The sequence below is a fragment of the Typha latifolia genome, chromosome 4, assembly GCF_019914945.1.
Source record: "Typha latifolia isolate L0001 chromosome 4, TyphaL0001v2, whole genome shotgun sequence".
Taxonomy (NCBI): domain Eukaryota; kingdom Viridiplantae; phylum Streptophyta; class Magnoliopsida; order Poales; family Typhaceae; genus Typha; species Typha latifolia.
Genome location: NC_133089.1, coordinates 10,964,317 through 10,983,053, shown reverse-complemented (window position 1 = coordinate 10,983,053; position 18,737 = coordinate 10,964,317). Strand labels below are relative to the sequence as shown.

Below are 18,737 nucleotides of genomic sequence, written 5' to 3'. Positions count from 1 at the left end.
TGTTAGGTTCGCGAAAGATCCTTGGCTCAAGTCTAAACCTTTGTGCATGTTGATCACCTTCTCTAAATCCTCGAGCACGTCCATCACTAACTCCATAGGGATCAACCTCATCCTCATAGTGCCAATCCTCCTCATCGACGAAGCGCACCAGTGCCGCATGCCTCTCGAGTTCCACCACCGCCGGTCTTGGGTTTTGTAATGGAGGTGGGGGATGATGTGAAGGCATAGGTAGGTGGGGATCATTGACACTCATATGACACACCTAGACCTATGGGGTATCAGTTCTATGGGGTCCCACCGCTGGGCCTTCTTGAAACTTCATTCGTCGTCGAGGAGATGACGAACCCAATTGATTCACGACATATTCCTTGAATTCATTGTGATCCTTTTGTATGTTGTCAACTCTATGTAATAATATTTGGAACATACCCCTTAGTTCATCCATATTCAAACCCATGGACGTTGGTTGACTCGGTCTTACCGTGGTCGCTCCAAAGAAATCGGCATCTCGGTTAGGATCATCGTGCATTGAGTCCTCCCTTGTCAGTGTGCTCTCTATAGGTCTCTTTGTTGATGTCATCTTCCTTGTTTCAACCATTAATGGAGGTTTGAGGTTCGCTTGCTCTAATACCACTTGATATGCTCTGATATCAAATGATAGGCTCTAATACCAATTCATAGGCTCTGATACTAAATTGATGAGATCTGAAACCAAAATAGGCTACGCTAAGATTCCTTCAAGATCTGAATTTATTACAGAAATCAGTCTGCGCAACTGTGGGAAAATATTCGTTAGATATTCTCCGGTAGTTAGAAAATTACGAAACCAACTGGGTTGGATCCATAACTTCTGATCTACAACTTTCATATTTACGCCCTTCACAGATTCCAACTATAGCAGGGATGAAAACATAAAATAACGTGGGTGATGGTGGTGGTGACGGGTGGAGTGGATGTTATGGTTATGGATGGGTATAGAGATGAGGGTGGATTGTGGAAGTGATTAAAGGAAGTAGACAAAGGGAACGAAGTGATAACTCGACAAACAAGGGAGATTAGAAGTTAGGAGAAACCTTGCCAACGGTAGAGTTGGAAGGATGGTGAAGAGAGAGGAGGGAGGAGTCTAGAGAGAAGATAGGAGGCAAGAAATCAAGAATCCAATAGCATAAGGAAGTTGGTTGCTATCCACATATTTATAGAGGCTAGCCAACATGTCCTAAAACAATATGAAACACTAATTCTAGAGGATTCCCGTCGATCGTGTTTGAATATGCCCCATCACATTCAAACGCACTCAAAAAACCCCTTCTCTGGATTTGCCAACGCGACATAGGCGTTCGAACGCGGGCGTTCACAAAGGCATTCGAACGCGACTCCACCTGCGTTCGAACGCGACCTACAAAAATTTTATTTTAATGAAAATAAGCACCTAATGCAATAAGAAAAGATCCTAGCTAAGTGTATCAATACTATGGAGGATAGATGAGAGATTGTGAAATGTTAGGGAACCTCCACTCCCTCGATAGTTCCATGCAACTATCTTCATAACGGTTGTCATGGGACAATTGCTGCAGAACTAGAATAGAGAGAGTCATATGGGTAAGCAGGGGAGGCGGGAGGAAAAGAGGGTTGCAGTCTTTTAGGTGAGGGTTGGTTAAGATGGAAAGGGGATGATTTTCTTTTCTGGGGGGATAAAGAAGGATGAGTGGAGTTGCTGTTTAGAATAGGAGAGCATTTTTGTTTACCTTGATGGGAGTGTTTTGCATGGGATGGCATTGATTTGGAGCCAAGTGTAAATGACATACGTGAATAGTGGTTTGAGATAGTAGGGAGTTCATGTTGTTTGCTGAGAGGAGGGGTAGGAGAGTTGCGGGCTGCGTCTTTCAAAGAGGGAGTGGGATTTTGATTGATATCAACAAGATGGGGGGAGGGCATAGTCTGCACCTAAAGTTGATTTGATGAGCTCGTCGAAAGAGTGACGTGTCCTAGACTGATAAAACTATACCTTCCCTTTCTTCGAGGTTGATGTGTCCAGAACTGTCGTCAATGGGAACAATGCCTAGTGCCGTAGAAGCTAGAGGCTTTCCTTGCTCAATAACTAGCATAGAAGTGACTGAATCATCATAGAAGCCATTCTTAGGAGTTGACACATCTGTCCTTGTTGTTAGGAGGCCAAGAGACGGGTTGAGGCTTGATGGAGGTGAGGAAGGAGCTGCGCTTCCATTATTCGCCATGATCGCCATCGCATGCCAATTCTACACCAGCACTTTCTTGGTGACGAGCTTGGGATTAACCTCACTGCTGATAGACAACAGGTCTAGAGTGTGAAGAGAAACATTGAGATCATAAAACTTCGGCTTTAGGAGATCTAGAAGCTTGCTTTTTAAGTGAGAAGGGTATTCACTTTTTTTTTCTTCCAATGAGCTTCATAAAGAGCAAGTAGGGCTTTCATGGCCGATCTTCCCGCAGAAATAGCAATGGCGAGGAAGCCTTTCATATCTTACTTTGATTTCATAGTTCCTTCTAGAAAGCATAGATATAGATAGAGAGTTTGGTAAAGATTTAGTAATATCCACCAGAATTCTCATTCGGATGAACTTCGCCCACTTAGAGGGATTTGTGGCGCTTGACTCAATAGACTCACTGATCCTCCCTACCAAAGATATGGCAATTTTCATTAATATGAAGTGTAACGGGATGCCGTAGAACTGCAACTAGAGTTGATGCGAACCAGACTAGGTCAGATCACATCATGAGGATATTGTGCTCGATAAATCGAGTCTATTTATTTTTTAATTAATTCATGCTTATATAAGCCTTTAAGATAAGTCTAGTTAAGTCATGTAAGCCACTAAGGCAATTTTAATTAAGTCATGTAAGCCTCTAAGACAAGTCCTAGTTTGAGCCATATAAGCCTTTAGGGCTAAGTCAGAGTAATACTCATTATATCTGACCTCTATATATAGAGGAGCTGAGTTTTTATGCATCAAAGTATCCAAGCATTGAGAAATTATTTTAGTCTTGAGTTTATCTTAAGAATAAGAGTAAGATATTTCAGGAGTAGAAATAAGTTAATTATAGCCATTTATTTTCGTAGAAGTAAATCTAAGTTAGAAATCCAAATTTTACCTCCAACCCATAGCTACCATCACCTCCAACACCCACCCTATCCTATGGCTGTCCACTAGCACCCTTGGCCGTCCATCACCCTCGACGAATTGTTGCAACGTCGGATATTTATTGTTCTACCCTATTTTGACATTGCTCCACTATTTAATTATATCTTTTCATCTAGATATTTGATTGAATTGAAACTAGAGCTATTAGAACTCTAATTCAAAATGCTACCACCATCTAAATTTTCATAATTTTATTACATCCGAATCAATTCTGATCTGATTCATGACAAGAGTTTAAATTTGGTGAAGTCCCAAGCTTCAACGGGAGAGTTTGAATCAAAGGGAGATATGATAAAAGGTCTTTGTTGAATGACCATGGAGCACCACACTAGAACTTCCATTTGTCATGTTCCAGCTCAAACGAGAGAAGAAAAGTATATTTTTCCCTACCTCCATGTAGGGCTGGCAATCGGGTCAGGTTAAGTGGGTTCGGGTCAGGTCAGATTCGGGTCAGGTCAACATCTCCCTAGCACAAACACAACCCGATTATTAAACAGGTTGTATTTAGTAAACACAAACATGACTCATTTATTAAACAGGTAATATGACAACCCGTGTAACTCGTTTATTAAATAGGTTGGGTTAAAATGGCATGACCCATGTAGCCCGTTTAATAAACAGGTCGTATTAACATGACCCAAATAATACAATAATATTTAATTATTTACTATTTAACCCCATATAAAAATTAATATTTACTAATTTACACTATATAAATAATACATTATACAATAATATCTTTTCAACTCAAAATTTATACAACATAAAAATAATAATTCTAAGTATTAAGCCATTAACCCTGCATTCAATCCTAACACAAATAGAATCTATTCTACAATTGACTAAGCTAACACAAATAGAATCAATTATACAATAAACTCCCAATTATACAAGCCATTAACCCACAAATCATAACACAAATCTTTAATTACAACTGTAAGTCAGTAACAAATCCAACTCCTCGACGACAGAGATTGGAGACTGATGGCGATGACGCGGTAGATCGATCGACCAACAATGACGGCGATGGGGCGGGCGGGCGTGCAAGAAGGATGGTGATCCGTCGGAGATCTAAGGAGAGAAGGGTGGCGGTGGAGGCGAGGTCTCAAGAGGGAGGATCGGAGAAGATCGGGCCTTAGGATTTTCATCGAAAGTCTGAGGAGAGGCAAGGCTGCAAGAGAGTGGGAGGCCCGTCGGAGATGAGGAGAGAAGGCTGCAATGGCGATGAGAGCTTACCATTGGCGGCAATGGAGGCGAGAGGGAGGAGGGGAAGAGATGATGGGATTTCAAAGGAGGAGGGATCTAATGGAAGAAGACCATTAAGCCAATCTAATGGAAGCAAGAGCCTACCGCTGTCTCCACCACCGTCGTGGCCATTGTTGCCCTCTCGATCGCTGCACCATTAAGTCGATCTAATGCAAGAAGACGACGAGGAGAAGACTGCGAGCATGAGTAAGGGCCAAGGGGCGACGACTACTAGCATGGGTAAGGGCCAGGGGCGACGGTTGCGAGGATGGGTAAGGGCCAAGGGGCGATGGTTGCGGGCATGGGTAAAGGCTGAGGGGCGATGGCTGCGAGATTGGGATTTGGCCGATTTGGGGACTCACTCAAGTAGTGTTGGGTATTAGGGTTAGGGTTAAAAACTTAGAAATATGTATATATATATATATATATATATATATGGCGGGTTAGTGGGTTAGTGGGTTTACGGGTCGACCCGACCCGTTTACTTAAACGGGTTAAACGAATCAAGCGGGTTAGTGGTATAAACCCAAACACGACCCGATTAATAATCAGGTTAGGCGGGTTGACCCGTTTATGATCTGAACCTGATTAGACTAAACCCAAACCCGATTAATAGTTGGGTTATCGAGTCGGATTAATTTTTGTCACCCCTACCTCCATGAACTCCAGCGAACCTTCTAAGTACCAAGCTTTAGTAAGTGCATTCCTCAGACCAGTTTGGTTGAAAGGCTTGTCAGTTAGAAGTTTTCCAACGAGACTAAGGTTAGGCCTTCTATTTGGAATGGTGAAGTCCTCTAAAAGAGAAATGATCTCCTCCATTCCATTACCCGTCAAGAGAGCAGAGAACCGTTGTACGAGTTCGTCATCAACAGCCATTCACCAAGAGTCGGGAGAAAAGTAGAGGAGACCACAAGAAGGAGGAGAGTTAAGGAGATTACCCGAAGATAGGGGAAGAGGGAGGAAAAGAGTACCAGCCAAAGCGAAAGGAGAGGAAGAGAGGAAGGACAATTCGAGTAGGAGCTAGAAGGAAACTCAGACAGGAGAAAGGTGGAGACTTCTCCAGGAGAAAACCAATAGTCCGTGTTCGACAACATTACTCAGTCTCCAAGAAACTAGTATCCTCGGCGAGCCGAGCTCTTTACTAACAACAAAGTTGCTGCCAACTTAACTGAAATAAATAATAGGTAGTAGTCTTACTCGGAGCTGAACTAGCCTAGCCAAAGTTCAAGCTAAAATGAATTTTTTTTTGCTAATAAAAAAGGACAGGCATGGAATTATCTCAAGGCGACTTGATTTATGTTAAATTGCAACCCTACAAAAAGTATTCAATTGAACTTCGACAAAATTTTAAGCTTTCAGCTAAATATTATAGTCCTTTTCCTATCTTATCTCGCATTGGACAGGTTGCCTACAAGCTTCTTCTTTCGCCGGATTCCAAGATTCAATTTATTTTTCATGTGTCCCAACTTAAGCTCCGGCTGGGTCCTTCTATTTAAGCTCAGCCAAATTTGCCTTAGTTGATGTTGTAGGTGAATCACTATTGCACCCTGAGAAGATCTTGGCGAGACGCATTATTAAGAAAGGAAATAGCTCATGTCCTCAAATCTTTAGTCCAAGGGACCAATTCTTCTCTCCATGAGGTGACTTGGAAAGATTACCATGTTCTAGTGAAGCAATTTCCTGAACCAGATCTTTGAGGGCAAGGATCTTAAAGGGGCAAGCAATGTTACGATTGTAGCTGTGCAGTAATTAGGAAGATGAAGATAATTTTACATTCTAATCCTGTATCAATTGAACATGGGCCTCACATTTACAATTTACCCCCGCATTAACTCATCTCCTTTCAAACCAGCCCTTAAGTCAGCATATGTGCCACACACCTGAAGGTCATTGGTGTCTGATTCTAGGTAATTAGGCTTGAGAAACTGGATCTGATATCCTCGATACATGTAAATACTATCATTTTTGTTTCACTTGCTCCCCAAGCCGTAATAGAACATCCTCATCTCATCTCATCTCCATCGAATGAGCTTTGGTCAATCTAGTGGGATTATTGGATGGTTATCTTACTTGATTTTCTAGTTAATTTCTACCATTTGAGTGTTCCGGCTTTCCATTTTGTTGTGATTCCAATCATTATATTCAGAGACGACAAGCAACTACAAGTATCCCTGTTAATTTTTGTTTTGTCTTAATTGAATCTTAATAACTCTACTACGTCTATCTTTATTTATGAGTTAAGTAGGGACATGAGTAATTTTGTGCATTCTAACTCCCCCGAGCCACAGAGACTCTGGCTACGCTAGCCTCCTCTCTCCTTTGTTTCCCTCTTTTCGATCTCACCCAGATTGGCTTATCATTTCTCGAGCCTCCCCTTCAAGATTCGTTCTTCTTCTTGGTCCGGATCTTCCAAGGATGACGCACAAGAAGAAATGCAGGATTTGGTGGCCAGACAAGCTTGCTCGTGTCGAACCCTCTTCGGATCTTTTACTGTTCGGGTGGTACATGACATGCGGGAGCTCCGTTGATGCCGTAGTTGCTACCGCAGTTCCTCTGCTAAAGATCTCGGCTTGTTTTCCACGATGCGAAGATCTTAAGGTAATTTGAATGCTTAGATTCGTATCTGCGATAACAATGTTTATGGTTGGAGTATTTTTATGTTATATGTGAAGAATCTGACAGTAAGCTGGCTCGTATTGGCATTAGATCATTTCTTGCGTTTTCGAGGGAGATGATGTAGCCCACTCGTATAGAATTTACAGTAGTAAAAGGGAGGAAACTAGGGCTCTGTCTTCTAGTCGGTTTCGATGATTCATTTGCCAAAGGACCAAGTTTTGAACACTCTTTGATGATTTGTAGCCTTCCTTGTCATAGTATGAGAGCTTGAAGACTTCGAAAATTTGATAAATTACTTTTTAACCTTTTCCTTTTTATAATTTGTATTCTGTTTTAATTCTTTCTTTTCAGCTTTTGTCAATTCTATAATCATTTAAGCTAGAAGGCTAGGAGCAGAGGCTGTAAATTAGTAACGCATTACCATTGAAGCTGAAACATTTTAGATATGATTGCAAGTTTGCAACCATGCTGAAGCTCGTGAACTTTTGTTAAATTTCGCTACTTTAGTGAATAACTCAATATATTTTCTTTAAGATCTCTTTTGAGTCTTACTTTCTTTTATGACACAGGAAATGCTTCATTTTGCAAATGGGAAAATGCCTCTGCAACTTCAAGAGACTTCAGCTTTTGCTATTCTTGGACAATGTATTGCAGATCCTTATGCAGACTCAGATTTGGTCGATCAAAATAAGAATCCGCCATCTGGAAGCAAGTTTAAGCAATGGCAATGTATTGGACCGGCACAAAATTTTTCCTTAAAAGACAAGAATTTGGACAGCATGGATGGTCAATGTCATGAGAAATCTTGTGCAGGAGCAGCATCTGATTATAATCATAGAAGATGGAAATGTGGTTGCAAAGCATTAGAAGGTCTTATAGAACATAATACAAACTCGTCAATAAGAAGTGGTAACTGGATCCAGCTACTGTATAGATCTAAAAGAATGTTGGGTGAAGAGTCCAAAGTAATACCGGAGCTGCATCACATGCATCTAAATGGTGATACAATTGCAGCCTGTGATGCTCACGTATGTAAGTCGAGAAAACTTTGCTTCTTTTTTTTTCCTGCATAAAGTACCTCAGTGCTTGATGTGATAACTTTAATTCTTCTTGGTTAATTGCAGGTAGTAATATATGACCAGCCAAGTTATGGTATAAATCATTTGTCTTTGAGCGCTTGGGGTTTCTCTTTGCAAGTGAGGTCACCCTCCAAGAAACCAAATTGGATAAATGACCTTCAGAAGAAACCATTTCTTGATTTGGTAAGTATGTCAAACTTGTTCATTAGATCAGTACTCTTTCCAGTATGTTTGCAGCTAGTTAGGTCTGTGCCTCCAATCTGACTTGCAGGATTCAGTTATATTGGCGCTTAACTGTTCAAATGCTGCTAGTGTACTTTTGGAGCATCATATTGGTATCACTAATCCTGTGATCCATTTCTTCTGTAAACCCATGTAATTTCTCTTTCTCGGAAGCTTTTACTTGGATGACACCATGGGTTCTTCTCCTGAGTCCTGACTTTGATTTAATTCCTATTCAGACTAGTTGTCTTCATAGAGATGGTTTGGCATTTTGTGGCAGTGCTTGTGGCTTCAATGTCCAGTATTACTTACCTCTTCCTTCAATTCTTCTACAATTATCTGAGTTGCCAATTTCGAACATTCTTCTTTGTACTAGAAAAGATGTTTCAAAACACATGGAAAAATGTGCACATATGCAGTTGTCAGATTCTTTATTGGCCGATTTTCCTTCAAGATACTAGTTTCAGGTAAATGAAAAATGTGTACAAGATCGCCCAGCAATTTATATTGGATCTCGACTTTTCTTAGTGTCACACATTTCGTCTTATCTGCAGTTCACAGTCAAATATTGAATATGCGCATAAAGCTGCCCTCCAGAAGCACTTCAACTGGTCTAGTGTTGGTGTGGATGTTATGTTAGGCATTGTTTTTGGAGTATTATTATTGATTAATGCTGATGCCATCTGGTTGAAGATTCTTGCTGTTGTTCACTACATGACGGACAATGTGTTACGCTCTGGTTGTGTGTGGTTAATGGGTGTTCCTGCTGGCTTTAAGCTGAACACTGAGCTAGCAGAGCTTCTTGGCATGATTTCACTCAATGCAGTTCAAATTTTCTCTACCCTTTGGTCTTTTATGTCTACTTCCCTGAGATATATCATTGAGGGGCTTGCATTATCTGGAATTGTTTTTGGTCTAACTGTGCCAGCCGCTTTGTGCATAGACCTGCTCAAGCTTGCAACTTTGCATGTTACAACTCTTCATTGGTTAATATCTTTTCTGTATTCACAACAGCTCCAGGCTTTGGCATCATTGTGGCGCCTTTTCAGGTATTAGTTTCATTGCTACACAAGAGGCTAGCAAATTGAGTAATTTCTTGTTGGTGAACCTGCTGTTACCTCATTCATACTGTCTCATTTGAACCATTGATCTGTTGAATACCCCGTATCTGTGAGAAGGCAGCTATCATTTAGTGCTTTGATCAGAAGAATTTTCATAATGGAGTGGTGATAATATAGTAATTCTCATGATTAGTGGATATAATTCATAACTTTATGGTAATATGCATATTAGAGTTCTCATGCCTCTAACCTCAAGAATGTATGCGCTCTCATTTTCTCTTTAGTATGGTGGTAGTAAATAGTGATTGAATGACAAAAGTAATTTGTAAGGAAGGCCAGTTGAAGCCATAATTCAATGAGTAGCACACTCCCCTTGGTGCAGAGATTGATCTGTGTATTTGGATAAGCCATTAATGGAGTCATGCCTGAAGTCCTAAGCTATTTTGGTCTTTCAAATTTCCGTTTTCTAATGAGCTATGACTAATTTAGAAATTTTATTTGCAGAGGACGGAAGTGGAACCCACTTCGGCAAAGGTTAGATAGCTACGACTACACAGTTGAACAACATGTAGTGGGTTCATTGTTCTTTACACCCTTCCTACTTCTTTTACCAACAACATCCGTATTCTACATTTTCTTCACCATCTTGAGAACCACGATAATTTTAGTCTGCATCTTGATTGAGATAATGATATCTGTCCTTCATGCTGTGCCTTATGCTGAAATATTACTGTGGTTCACAAGGAGGAGCAGATTTCCCTCTGGAATATGGTTCGAGTCCATATCAGTTCCATCTATGTATTGTCATGCAGATTATAGACAGTCAGATGAAGGATCAGAAACTTTGCTTTCACTTCTACATAGTAACTACGCTACAATTGGTAAAGTGCCACTGTACCTTTCACTAAATTGTGTTCTACCCTTTTAATTCCCTGTACAGACTCCATCTTTATTTTTCTCTGGAAGCCCTCGAAGCCAGTGTGTACACTATTTTTGTAGAGAGTTTTTTTCCTGACCTATATTAAGATATTATTGTTTGATATTCATCGATAGTAAACCCAATAACCATCATAGAGATGATAGGTTTAATCCCCTCACTATCCATGTATAGCTCTTGTGAAGCTTGTTAGTCAATTATGCTGTCCATCCTCATTCTTGGACTGTTATTTGTGTTATTTAGATACATCTGAAGCTGCTAACTGCATGGCCAATTACACTTCTCACTAGTACTGTATTAGAAGTATCAGTTCCATTCTTACTAAACTTTTTTAGTTTACCTAGTTGCATCTCACTGACATGTAAGAAGGCAGACCTCGTTGAAGGTCTCTATTTACGATAGCTTTGTTTATGTTGATAGATTAGGGAAATTAAGATATTCTCATGTCCTTTAGCAATTCTTTCTATATAATTAATTAATATTTTGAGCAATATTCTCCAACATCACAATATACACATTAAGTACCATTATATAACATTGTTTCAGTGATTTGTAAATTTATAATCATCAGAACTTGGAAGGTAGGCTTTTTCTTTATATTTGGCATCTTCAATCAACACATTTTTCCTGCTATTTTCAGTGAATTAAATGGTAACTTTTCTTATTGGCTCTATGTAAGACATATAAGATCAACCTACTGAAACCCTAGCTTTAATTATGCTGTCTCACTCATTACACCCGTGAGAGATGTGGCAATTTGTGAGGGTCACAGATAAAAAAAATCACCTGCTGTCTTGTGGCATGTTAATAGAGACTAAGGTGTCTTGACTAGATACCGATATGTTCTTAGCATTTCATGTGTATCAGAAACAATATATTGGAAAGACTTTCTAGTTACAAGTACTATTATTTAAAAGTGAAAGAACTGACATGGAGACAAACAATTGCAGGGCAAGTCATTGGGCCACATTACAGTAAAACATTTCATGGGGTTGCCTCCTCTTTTGGCAAATCATTGGCATATGGGTTCCTAAGCGGTCAAAGGTCATTGCATGAAATTATTCTGTTCTCTGTTTGACCGTTCTTTTCTTTTGCTAACCAACTTTTGAACTTCTGTTGCAGAATTCCATCAACTTTGCACACCAATCTACCTCCCTCACTGCCTTGGATCCATATTGGCTTCAGAGAGTACTGGATGCTATGTCGCAGTTCTATGCTCTCTGGCAGATTATAGTACTGATGTAAAAAAAAAAAGGGTGCCATCCAGCTGCAGCTCAACAACGCTAAGATTTTCTGTCAAATTCATCTTTTGTGATTCTTTTACTACAATTCATTTAGAAGGCATTACTTATTGTGATGGTAAGGCTTGCCTCATAACTTGGAATTATGGGTTCAAGTCGAGGAAACAACCAGCTGACTATTAAGAGTAAAGCTGTTCTTTCTAAACCCCACCTTGGCAGGAGTCCTGTGGATCGGGTCAATGTTTTTATTGTTTGGTCCTTCCTAAACATACTTAACATCTCAGTGATTCTTACTGACCTTTAAATTGAATTTGAGAAACATCTGAAATTTTGTTGTACCTAGCTTTTCAGAGTTCCGATATTGATAGGATGGCTTTGAAATTTTAATTTTTTGGCAGATTGTATCTAATGTTGGAATATTATGTACTTATACTGAGAGATTATTAGTTCACTTGTTTTCTTTTTCTTTTCAGTTTGTTGCATGATTGGTGTTTAAGAGTTTCGCTGAAAACTCGTATTGGCAACCACAATAAACCATCTATATTGCAGCCATTTTCATGTTAGTTAGCTTTGTGTGGTTCTTATTCCTTGATAAAATTCTCTAACCAAACGTACCAGTGCTCTAGACTGCTTGCTCAATCCGAACAAAATGAGAGAGAACTATGGTTGCAAGATTAGAAGAGAAAAAGGGAAGCATATACTGGATTAAATTTGGCTTGAAACTTTCATGTCCAAAAAGTACAGCCATATCAGTTTCTAAAAGTTGGAATGCAACACATTACATATAGTGTTGCGTACCTATGCTATCAAAACGCCAACCTAGTATATCACACCTAGAATATCCTCGCCGTATGGAAGAATATGAGCCACTCTCTCCTACAATTTATTTATCAGATATTTCTTATATTTTCCACCAACTTCTACGTTCTCAAATCTAAATGCCTATTCATTGAAGTATATTATAAATCTTCTAATAGGTGGAACTGAGAGATTTGCTCAAGAATAAAGACTAGGTGAATGAGAAAAAGAATTTAACACTAAATAGTACTTGAAGATCTCGATATCAAGTCGTCCCAATAAAAAAACATGGTACAGAAAGAAGTGGACATCTGAACACGGTCTGGATTGATCATCCAATCCACAAGTGGTTTTAGGCCCACTTTGGGCCAAATAGGTTATGGTTAAGTTCAGTCATACTTGGGTCACTATCGAGTCATCAAAGCTCGGACCAACTCTCAGCAAACTCAAAAAATTATTTTTGATTTTTCGTACAAACGGTTTGAAAACTCTTATATATATATATATATATATATATATATATATATACACCAAACCATATATCCAAATATCCAAATTGTTAAGGTTCACACTTATTTGAGTTGGTAGGTAACTTGGTTGATGTAAATAACAAACTAGATAAGATCATATAAACCGTTCAAAAACTTGGCAGCTTATTATTGTAAGTCATTAATATAGTCAGTGATTTTTGGTATAGTTAACAAAATGCAATGCAATATTTCCTACCAAATAAGCTAAGTGGATAAGCTATATATTCATATCATAATGGGTCTCTAATTATGAGTTTTTGTTACGGACCAGATTTGGAATGATTTGGACATAACAAAATTATAATATTTTTCTAAGTTATAGCCTCATGAGTTATAGTTTTAATGGTTTTTATTTCACGTGAATCGAAGGTTGCAGTGAAAAGTTAAAATTAAAACAATGGAGGAAGGTCAGAACTATACAAATTGGTAATTATCTGATGTTGCGGTGGTCATCGTAGAGTGACGGACGGCCAAGGGTGGTGGTGGACGATCGTAGGGTAGGGTGGCTTATGGAGGTGATGGTGGCTAGGATTTGGAGATTTAATTAGAGTTCTAAGTTAGATATACTCCTAGGAAAATAAACAACTATAATTAATTTACTTTTACTCTTAGATTATCTTACTCTTACTCCTAAAATAAATTCAAAAATAAAATAATTTCTCAATACTTAGATGATTAAACAAAAAAACCCAGCTCCTCTATATATAAAGATCAGGTACAATGAGTTATATTCGGACTAGCCCTAATAGCTAACTCGGGCTTGCAAATTCCTAGATCGCCTTATTACATCAGTCTACATAGTTGATCCCAGCTATGAAGGTATACATGACGAGAGTCAGAGTACACTCCCCACCAAAAGTCTCTCATAAGAGGTTCAAGTTTTCTCATAGTAGATATAAGAAGGATAGAGGTAGCCACTTAGTATAAAGGAATAGAGCTATGAACTAACTTAGCACAAGTCTTTCATCATGAGATATGTAAACGTTAGATCTACATCAAGTTACCTATAGAACTGACAATATCTTTTAATTTTTTTACATTTCTATTATGCCCTTGAGGATCTTAACCGTTAGATCTTTATCAAATTGATTGATAAACAATTACTTCTACGGTATGAAAAAAATGCTCTATTTATATTTGTATTAACATAATATGGTGGTTAATTTTGTTATCTAGTAACTATACTTATCTGTATATATATATATGATTTATATAAATATTCTTTTTGTTACTTAGGAATAAGGTTTAATTGTAAAATAGGTATTCCTTCTTGTTATTTCCAAAATAAGGTCGTTTTGATAGGAATAACTATTTATATGTTAGTTTGTATTTTGGAATAATGATATAATAATTATCTTTAATATGATATAAAGTAATGAATTTTTTTTAAAAAAATATGTTTTATTTTTTTTATGAAATTACCGTGAATACCCTTTAGTTTGATATAAAATAGGTCAATGAGATAGATATCAAGATAAGTTAGTTATTGGGTTAGTGGGTGTATAAGATATAATTTTAATAAATAGTATTTATATTCTAAAATAGAGTTATTATAATATTTAATTATTATTCTAAATAAAAATTTATATTTTAGAATAAGAAAAAAAAATATTCATCAAGTGAACATAGGCTTAAGTCTTGAAAGTAAGAATAGGATGATGTCTCAGACCTCTGGCACACTTCAATGTTTTATTTTAAAGGTCCACTTCAGATTGCCCCCACCAAGTCCTTTGGATCTCAATTCCAAACAGTCAATTGACTCGTAAAATAAATAGTTTGTGAAACAGAAAACAAATATATTGGAAAATTTAAAAGCAACTCATATGTACAAAGACGGGTAATAAAATTGCACATCTAGTTTGTTCTCTCTAAAAGCATATCACATATAGTACTAGTATTTAGAGTTACAAAGCAAAAGTAAATTCACCAGACACTACAAAAGATAAAATGGACTGCATTCTTTCAAACGTAATCACTTTGTCATCTAAAAGTTGTGCATCTGCCAAGAATCACCAATGAATTTGCCATTATTTATTTCTTACTTTTTGTTTTAATCTTTTTAAATGTTTGGACCACTATCCTGTTAGGATTTAAACATTTGTATGTATAGTTCAGTCACATGTGTTCTGCCAGGATATTCATCTACGTATACTTTTACTGCTCAATATAGAGATGCATGCATCATTCTGTTAATCTATGGACTAGTACCATTAATGAATAGGGCATGCACTCAAAATTTTTTTTAATAATAATGTTAAAACAACAAAGAAAAATTTATCAAGTACTATTATTAAATAAATCCATAAGGCCAATGGATACTCTCAAGGGCGAATTAGTACTTATCATTAAATTGAAAAAATTTGGGAGTATAATGTGAGAGGAGAGAAATTATTATTATTATTATTATTATTATTATAGTATTGAGAAGACATAAAATAATAAACTTTCTTATTATTATTATTATTATTATTATTATTATTATTTTATTATTATTTTACAAGTGAACGGGCAAGTTTGGAGGGAAGTAGCTAGGGAGCAGATTGGAAGCAGACACCGTTCACCCGCTAATCCCAAGGAATATAACTAATATAAGATAAGGGAGAGGACTTCTTTTTTAAGAGAGATAAATTGCAGATCAGATCTCAACAACCTTTATTGTTAAAAAAATATTGGTCTTAATTAAAACAAATGCCAAAGTATCCTATCATAGAAGAGAGATGAAATAATCATGCACCGCAAAAGGGTACGAGTAGTACAACCAACAATAGGAGAGCTGCAAGCATTATTAGCGAATGTGATCATGTAAAGCCATAGAAAAGGACAGTGCCTGTGCATGGCGACGCCACCGACGCAGACGAATTAATCCAACCAATTTTAGCTTGGCTGGACATGTGCCCGCAATCCCCAGTCTTCTCCTCTTCTCTGATGAGAGTTTTCATTGCATTCACTCTCCTCTATCCTCTCTCCCTTCTTACCGAGTGCTCTTTTCCCTTTACCTCCTCATACACCCTGATTATTCTTGCCTTCCCTCTCCTCCGACCCTATCTCTTTCAATTCATCTTCGTTCCCGCTTCTTCCTTCGCTTTCTTATATTAAACTCAGAGGCTGTTAAATATAAAATATAAAAATTATCACGATCTAATAGATTTAGTTTTTAGAGCTTATATTGAGTTTAACATAATACCAAAACTAAAGATCATAAGTTTAAATTCTGATGTGCTCATCTTTGTTTGAAAATATAAAACTCAACATATTTAAATCAAATATGCTCTTGAGCCTATCAAAATGTTTTAACCCAAAAATAAGAGAGAGTGTTAAATATGAAATAGAAAAATTATTATTCTATAATAACTTAAGTTTTTAGAATAATTAGTGAGTTAACAAAGACAGAAAGTTTGGAGGAAGAGCTATTTCAAAAAATTTCAGTGTGAGAATGGAAACTCTTATATTCCTTGGTTTTTCATTTCACTATTTAATAAACTTGTACAAATTGCAAACTTTGGAATAGTATTCTAAGATATCTCAAATATAGTAACTAAGCCTTCTAAATATGTGACAACGTGAGAGAATAATGGGATTCTGAGATCCTTCAAGTGTAGTAACTAATACATCTAAATCTACAACTGACTGAGATAATTGTGGAGAGGATTGAGCCAAATTTTTTGATCTCTCTCATATCCCCTCTCCCCCTCCCCCTCTACAAGCTCAGAGTGGGATATCTCGAACCATGAACTTGCCTTGAAGTGCCAAGAATCGAGGACTAGAGAGGGATTTGGTGAAGACGTCCATGATATGATTTGTATATGGAATGTGGACCACACGGATGGTACCATTGAGAACATGTTCTTGAACAAAGTGAACATCAATTGCAATACGTTTGGTGTATCTGTGGAACACTGTATTCTTGGACATGTATATGGCGCTACTATTGTCACAATGTAAGATAGGAGGAGATATCAAGGTGACACGAAGTAGACAAAGTAAATAAAGAAATCATAATATCTTAGCAAAGGTGGAGGCAAGTGCTCGATATCCTGCCTTAGTGCTAGGAAGAGAGACTTGCTTGTTTCTTTGCTCCCCATGAGATTAAGTTAGGCCCAAGCAAACTAGCATATAGCCAGTAGTTGATCGGTGACTATCCGGGGCCTGCAAAGATAGTGATTTTGTATTTTGAAAATGAAGTCCATGAGTAATAGTTCCATTAACATAGTAAAAATTTTGTTTCACTACTTCTAGATGGGCAATGGTGGACTTATGCATAAATTGGCAGACATGGCTTACTGCAAAAGCTTAGTCAAGTCAGCTAAGATGTAACGATCCCCTAAGTGGTTTGACTGTCATAGGATACTTGTAAAGTGAGTGCTAGCTTGAGAGGGTGGCCACGCATGGAGGTGGAAGGGATGGTTGTAGCACTTGGTGATGATGGTGATGGTGATGGTCGGTGGCGAGCTAGGGTTAGTGAAAGCTAATTACCAACTACTCATAATGCAAGAAAATAGTTCATTCATCAATTTGTGCTTCAATAGGTATAGGCGGCTATCCTAATCAAATTACAAACTCGACTCAGTTTTTAGACTCAACTCGGTTGACCCCTAGCTCGCTGAGCTCGAGTCTGACTAGCTCTTATGCAATCAAGTGCAAAATAAAGGTTAGACTATTGGGTCTAGTCGGTTATAATTAACTTAACTATACAATAACCTAAATCTAGTAAAAATGTGATATGACTCGGACTTCACCGATGTTGTCTCGAGCATGGGTACACTTTAGGAGTGTCTTTATTTCTTGTTTTAGTATTTAATTCTTACAAAATAAGTTTTCTGTATGTCGCGTTCGAACGCGGATGGAGTGCATTCGAACGCACTTGTGAACGCCTATATTAAGTTTGCACATCCAGAGAGTGCGAAATGTGCGTTCGAACGCCGCGTTCGAGCGCGGCTACGAACGCCTGTATCGCGTTTGCGCATGCAGAGAATGCAAAATGTGCGTTCAAATGCGATTGGGCACGTTCGAATGCAGTCGACGAAAATCTATTATTTTAGGGTTAATAATTGCCATTTTTAAATTATTTGGTTAGCCTCTAAAGGTGTGGATGACAATCATAGAATCATTATTGAATGAATTGAGTTTTGCTTTGTCTCCTTCGTCTTCTTCTCTCCCATTCTTTCGATCCCCGGCGTCGCCGCTTCTAGCTTCCCTCGACCGGCCAATCACCCTAGTCCCTTAGGGGCGGCCCACTCTTCCTCTTCTTCCAATCTATCCATCACTTGGCCCTAACCCTTCCATCACCTATAACCCTTCTACCACCACTTATTCACTAGTGCCACCCCACTAACGCCGGTCCACCAACCTCCACCATCACTAAGGATTTCGTGGCTCCATCCATGGATCCTAAGACAGACTTTTCGACATTCGTCCACTAATCAAACGATATCTTGAGATCCCAACATCCAATTTGTTTGAAACTTGATTTGTTGGAAAGCTCTTTTTTGGGGCTATATTAAAATTTGACGTTGATCCGATGGCGACATCCTTCGGGATCTATTTTCAAAGTTTTGTGGCAGATCCTATCCAGATCTGAAAATTGGGATAGATCGAACCTTAGCTAAAATGGGAGACCATATCAAAATAAAACTCATAATCCTTATTATAAACAACAAGCCTTCAAACCTAACATTCCCCCGCTCCTCACTCTAGCTTGATCTAGGTCGGACCGTAACATAAGAGTGAGATACTAAATGATCCCACCATTTGATGACAAACAATTAGGTTAGGAAGGAGACCAAATTCATGAGTAGATAGTTTGAGACTAGCAATCATAAAGCTATTAGC

The 18,737-nt window shown here is 38.1% G+C and overlaps 1 protein-coding gene across 2 annotated transcripts; it reads left to right on the top strand.

Annotated features, from left to right (window-relative positions):
* The first annotated feature begins 6,380 nt into the window (after positions 1 to 6,380).
* Positions 6,381 to 12,143, top strand: LOC140787779 (uncharacterized). Of its 2 annotated transcripts, XM_073136880.1 has the most exons (10): positions 6,381 to 7,022; positions 7,610 to 8,068; positions 8,165 to 8,302; positions 8,391 to 8,494; positions 8,581 to 8,808; positions 8,896 to 9,390; positions 9,907 to 9,936; positions 10,147 to 10,283; positions 11,290 to 11,383; positions 11,462 to 12,143. In XM_073136880.1, exons 1-10 carry the CDS (start codon positions 6,840 to 6,842, stop codon positions 11,571 to 11,573), a joined length of 1,980 nt encoding a protein of 659 aa, XP_072992981.1. In that variant the 5' UTR covers positions 6,381 to 6,839; the 3' UTR covers positions 11,574 to 12,143. The 2 variants fall into 2 exon arrangements, with proteins under 2 accessions (XP_072992981.1, XP_072992980.1); XM_073136879.1 differs by having other exon boundaries at positions 6,391 to 7,022; positions 9,907 to 10,283.
* The last annotated feature ends 6,594 nt before the right edge of the window (positions 12,144 to 18,737 follow it).